Source organism: Trichechus manatus, unplaced genomic scaffold, assembly GCF_000243295.1.
Source record: "Trichechus manatus latirostris isolate Lorelei unplaced genomic scaffold, TriManLat1.0 scaffold00216, whole genome shotgun sequence".
NCBI classification, from domain to species: domain Eukaryota; kingdom Metazoa; phylum Chordata; class Mammalia; order Sirenia; family Trichechidae; genus Trichechus; species Trichechus manatus.
Window position 1 is genome coordinate 908349 of NW_004444152.1, and position 5498 is coordinate 913846.

A 5498-nucleotide genomic window follows, 5' to 3' on the forward strand; every position below is an offset into this window, starting at 1 on the left:
GGTGGGCCGGGGCGAGGGTCGTGTGAAGGGCTGAGTGAGGCGGGGCGGAGCTCGGACTTGGGGCTGGGAGCTGGGAACTACCTGGGTGCGAAGGGAAGACATTAGGGCTGCACCCGAGGAGGGCTCCAAGGCCCCGAGGGGCAAAGGGCTTGGCGGTGGGTCGAGTCCAGGACCTGAGCGGGGGGAGGGGTTTAGGTCGTGAGAAAAGAGCGAATAATTAAGTTAATGTAAAGAAAATAGTTCTGCCTGGATTAGGACAATGAGAGGGGTTTGGGTGTGGAAAAAAGAGGTATTAGCAAATGGGATATTCCCAAAGAGCAGGTTTAGAGGTAAGGGAGAAATCCAGGTGTGGGGGTTAGGGTTAAATGAATGTGAAGAGGATTTAGACCGATTTGAAGAGAGAGATTTGGGTAACTTTGGAGTAAGTGGAGGAGAGGGCTTTCTATGCAAAGAAGAAGGGGTTATATAACGTGAAAAATGGTGTCTGGGTATGCTGAGAATGGGCTGGGGAAAGGTGTTCCTTTTTAAAAGTACGGGGAGTTAGATCAAGGTGAAGAGTGGGGTCTGAGTGTTCCTGGAATGAGAGATGTTAGGTTGATAAGTTGGAGGTTTGGGCCTCCCCAGAGGAATAGGCTGGTGAGAGTGGTCTGGCTGTGAGGAAGCGGGGCCTGGTTATCTTGTGGGTTAGAGTGGTGGGGATCTTGCATGAGAAGAAGAGAGGGTCTGGGTGTCCCTAAAGGGGATTTGGCCAGTAAGAGGGCGGTGTGTGAGAGGGGTTTCACTCTCTTGGAGTGGGTTACAGCATGTGAAGAATCTTTTATAAAGAAGAAGTTGATATGAAGAGGGGGCCTGGGCATCCCTGGAATGGGTTAGGGTGGGGTTTGGTGTTTTTGCTAAGAAGAGGGCCTTAGGTTGATGGGAATAAGTTTGGACATCCCTATTGTGGGTTAGACTGGGAAGGGGGTCTTTTTGCAAAGAGAAGAAGGTTATGTTAATAACGGTGGGGGGTGATCTGGATATCCTTGGAATGGTTTAGGGTGTGTGAAGAAAGGTTTAAGTCGGTGGGAAGAAGAGATTTGGGTATCTCTGGAATGGGTTAGGGTGTTGGGAGCAGGGTTTGTGTTTGAAGAAGAGGCGTTTAAGTGTATGTGAAGAGGGGGTCTGGGTATCCCAGAGGGGATTAAAATTGTAGGTGAGGTCTGTGTGCAAAGAATGGGGTGATTAAATTAATGTGAAGAGGGTTTTGGTACTCTTGGAGAGGGAGTGAGGGTGGGGGGGAAGGGTGTAGGTGTGAAGAAAGGGCTAGGCTTTTGTAAAGCCGGGTCTTGGTATTCTGGAGAGAGGGGGCAAGGGTGGTGGGAGAGGGCCTTGATTTGTAGAGGGGTTTAAGTCATTGTAAAGAGGGGATCTGGGTACCACGGGGAAGTGGTTAAGGTGGGGAAAGCCTGGGTGTGTAGATGGGCTGGGTCAACGTGAGTGGGTAGCAGGAGAGAGGCTTGTCCGTGTGAGGGTGCTGGAAGTGGAGTGGCAGGACGATAGGCCAGTTGGAGTGGTCTGGGTGGAAAAAGAGGTCTGAGAGGCAGCAAGATCTAGGTGAGAGAACTCTCCTGGGTACTTTGAAGAAGGGAGTGACATAGTGTGAGTCCATACAGAGATGAGTCAGTGGAAAGCGGTCTGAGTGGAGAGGAGACAAGTTCCTGTGTGGGAGGTAGGGTTATGGGGCCACCTGTGAGGTGCAGGAGTATAGGGGGATTGGACAGATTACAAGGATCTGGTGGGTGGAGTTTGATGTGAGTTGATTCAGAGGTGAGACTTGGGGTGGATTCACTGGGAAGGTTTTGTGTTTTCGTTTTGTGTGTTCAAGAGAGGAAGGATTGTTACGGAGGGCGGTGGGAGTGGGAAAATTGAAGCAAGAAGTTAGAGGGGGGGAAATAAATCTAAGGATTTGGGAGGAGGGTGTGGACAAAGGAAAGAACTATCCCTGGAAGGACTGAGGAAACACTGGCTTCGCTGTGATTTGCTCCAACCTCTCTCCTTTTACCAGCCCAGGGCCTTGCTGCCGCCATGACAGAGGAGTCAGAGGAGACGGTCCTGTACATTGAGCACCGCTATGTCTGCTCTGAGTGCAACCAGCTCTACGGATCCCTGGAGGAGGTGCTCATGCACCAGAACTCCCATGTGCCCCAGCAGCACTTTGAGCTGGTGGGCGTGGCTGACCCTGGAGTCACTGTGGCCACAGAGGCAGTTTCGGGCACAGGCCTCTATCAGACCCTCGTTCAGGAGAGTCAGTACCAGTGCCTGGAGTGCGGACAGCTCCTGATGTCACCCAGCCAGCTCCTGGAGCACCAGGAGCTGCACCTGAAGATGATGGTGCCTCAGGAGGCAGTGCCGGCCGAGCCGCCTCCCAAGCTGCCTGCCCTGAGCTCCAGCACCATCCACTATGAGTGTGTGGACTGCAAGGCTCTCTTCGCCAGCCAGGAGCTCTGGCTGAGCCACCGGCAGACACACCTCCGGGCCACACCCACCAAGCCTCCGTCCCCAGTTGTCTTAGGGCCCCCTGTGGGCCAGGCCCGTGTGGCTGTGGAGCACTCCTACCGCAAGGCAGAAGAGGGTGGGGAAGGGGCAGCTGTTCCCTCTGCTGCTGCCACCACCACTGAGGTGGTGACCGAGGTGGAGCTGCTCCTCTACAAATGCTCTGAGTGCTCCCAGCTCTTCCAGCTACCAGCCGACTTCCTGGAGCACCAGGCTACACACTTTCCCGCCCCCGCCCCAGAGTCTGAGGAGCCTGCCTTACAGCAAGAGACCCTGGCCCCGTCACCTGCAGAGGTGCCTGCGTCTCAGCCGGATCCCCTGCCGGCCTCTGACCACAGTTACGAGCTGCGCAACGGTGAAGCCATTGGGCATGATCGCCGGGGGCGCAGGACCCGAAGGAGCAACAGTGGAGAGCCAAGCGGGGCAGCCACCCAGGAGCTCTTTTGCTCAGTCTGTGACCAGCTCTTTCTCTCCCCCCACCAACTGCAGCAGCACCTGCGGAGTCACCGGGAGGGGGTCTTTAAGTGCCCCCTGTGCAGCCGTGTCTTCCCCAGCCCTTCCAGTCTGGACCAGCACCTTGGAGACCACAGCAGCGAGTCCCACTTCCTGTGTGTGGACTGTGGCCTGGCCTTCGGCACAGAGGCCCTCCTCCTTGCCCACCGGCGAGCCCACACCCCAAACCCATTGCATTCGTGTCCGTGTGGAAAGACCTTTGTCAATCTCACCAAGTTCCTTTATCACCGGCGTACCCATGGGGCAGGAGGTGTCCCTTTGCCCACGACACCGGTCCCACCAGAGGAGCCTGTCATTGGTTTCCCTGAGCCAGCCCCAGCAGAGACTGGAGAGCCAGAGGCCCCAGAACCCCCCGTGTCTGAGGAGAGCTCAGCAGGTCCTGCCATCCCGGGCACCTACCGCTGCCTCCTGTGTAGCCGCGAGTTTGGCAAGGCACTGCAGCTGACCCGGCACCAGCGTTTCGTGCACCGCCTGGAGCGGCGCCACAAGTGCGGCATTTGTGGGAAGATGTTCAAGAAGAAGTCTCACGTGCGAAACCACCTACGCACACACACGGGCGAGCGGCCCTTCTCCTGCCCGGACTGCTCCAAGCCCTTCAACTCGCCTGCCAACCTGGCCCGCCACCGGCTCACCCACACCGGGGAGCGGCCCTACCATTGTGGGGACTGTGGCAAGGCCTTCACGCAAAGCTCCACACTAAGGCAGCACCGCCTGGTGCACGCCCAGCACTTCCCCTACCGCTGCCAGGAATGTGGGGTGCGCTTTCACCGCCCCTACCGCCTGCTCATGCACCGCTACCACCACACGGGCGAGTACCCCTACAAGTGTCGTGAGTGCCCCCGCTCCTTCTTGCTGCGCCGGCTGCTGGAGGTGCACCAGCTGGTGGCCCATGCTGGGCGCCAGCCCTACCGCTGCTCATCCTGTGGGGCTGCCTTCCCCTCCTCACTGCGGCTCCGGGAGCACCGCTGTGCAGCTGCTGCTGCCCAGGCCCCACGGCGCTTCGAGTGTGGCACCTGTGGCAAGAAGGTGGGCTCGGCGGCTCGGCTGCAGGCACATGAGGCGGCCCACGCGGCAGCCGGGCCTGGAGAGGTCCTAGCTAAGGAGCCCCCGGCCCCTCGGGCCCCACGGGCCACTCGCACACCAGTCACCTCCCCAGCAGCTCTCGGAGGCGCTGCCACCGCAGCCCCTTCGGCCCCTGCCCGACGCCGGGGTCTGGAGTGCAGCGAGTGTAAGAAGCTGTTCAGCACAGAGACGTCGCTGCAGGTGCACCGACGCATCCACACAGGCGAGCGGCCGTACCCGTGTCCAGACTGTGGCAAGGCCTTCCGTCAGAGCACCCATCTGAAGGACCACCGGCGCCTGCACACAGGCGAGCGGCCCTTTGCCTGCGAGGTGTGTGGCAAAGCCTTTGCCATTTCTATGCGCCTGGCAGAACACCGCCGTATCCACACGGGCGAGCGGCCCTACTCCTGTCCCGACTGCGGCAAGAGCTACCGCTCCTTCTCCAACCTCTGGAAGCACCGCAAAACCCACCAGCAGCAGCATCAGGCAGCCGTGCGGCAGCAGCTGGCGGAGGCTGAGGCCGCCGTGGGCCTGGCCGTAATGGAGACTGCAGTGGAGGCACTGCCCCTGGTGGAGGCCATTGAAATCTACCCGCTGGCAGAGGCCGAGGGTGTCCAGATCAGTGGCTGACGCGGACTCTTTTTCCCTCTTCAGCACCACTGTGCCCTGTTGCTGAAGATCCTTCTCCAGTGCCCCTTTAAATGTCTGTACATAGTGTGCCCGGTCCCTGTCCTGTCTCACCCACCATGTAGTAAGTTCTGTAACTGGATCTATTCTCTCGGGGATGCTCTGGGGTCCTTGACATGCATAAAGGTGCCCCTGCTCCCCACCTTCCACCTGTTAGCGCTGGTGGCCCCAGGTTGAAACAGTCAATAAAGAATTAGTTGGACATTGATGTGCTTTTGCCAGGCCCTTTTGTGTGGGGTGGAATTCCAGAGCCGTAAGGCCAGGTAGTGCATCTGACTTTTCACAGCTGTGTTCCCAGTGCCTAGAACCAGGCCTGGCAAATAGTAGGAGCTCACTGACCCTTTGCTGAGTTAACATCCTGTGGGCATGGCTCTCACCTGGGAGAGACTTCAGTCTGGTGCTAGATGAAGGCAGCATGGCTCCTTTGCCACTAGAGGTCTCCATAGCCCCACAGAAAAGCTTGACGCAATTTTTGCTGGCGTCAGAAACGTTTGGAGAACTCTTGTAAGATTCTTCTCACCACCCCTGTTCCCCCACTTCCTGGCCCGATGTAGGTTGTGCCTGCCAAGACCATGTGGTTTTCTCACTGGATCTCTGAGGGCAAATGGATGGTGGGGAACGGTCATGATCTCTGGGGCATCAGAGAGTGGTGGTTCCTTGGATCAGACCCAGCTGTGGAGTTGGAGAAGCTCCTGAATAATGTA

At 57.9% G+C, this 5498-nt stretch overlaps 1 protein-coding gene across 1 annotated transcript in view; it reads left to right on the forward strand.

Annotated features, from left to right (window-relative positions):
* Positions 1–4994, forward strand: part of ZNF574 (zinc finger protein 574) — a 5341-nt gene extending 347 nt beyond the window's left edge. The window contains exon 2 of the mRNA XM_004388751.1: positions 2045–4994. Coding sequence (XP_004388808.1) covers positions 2065–4737 — 2673 coding nt within the window. The 5' untranslated portion in view covers positions 2045–2064 and the 3' untranslated portion in view covers positions 4738–4994. The remainder of the gene's footprint in view (positions 1–2044) is intronic.
* The last annotated feature ends 504 nt before the right edge of the window (positions 4995–5498 follow it).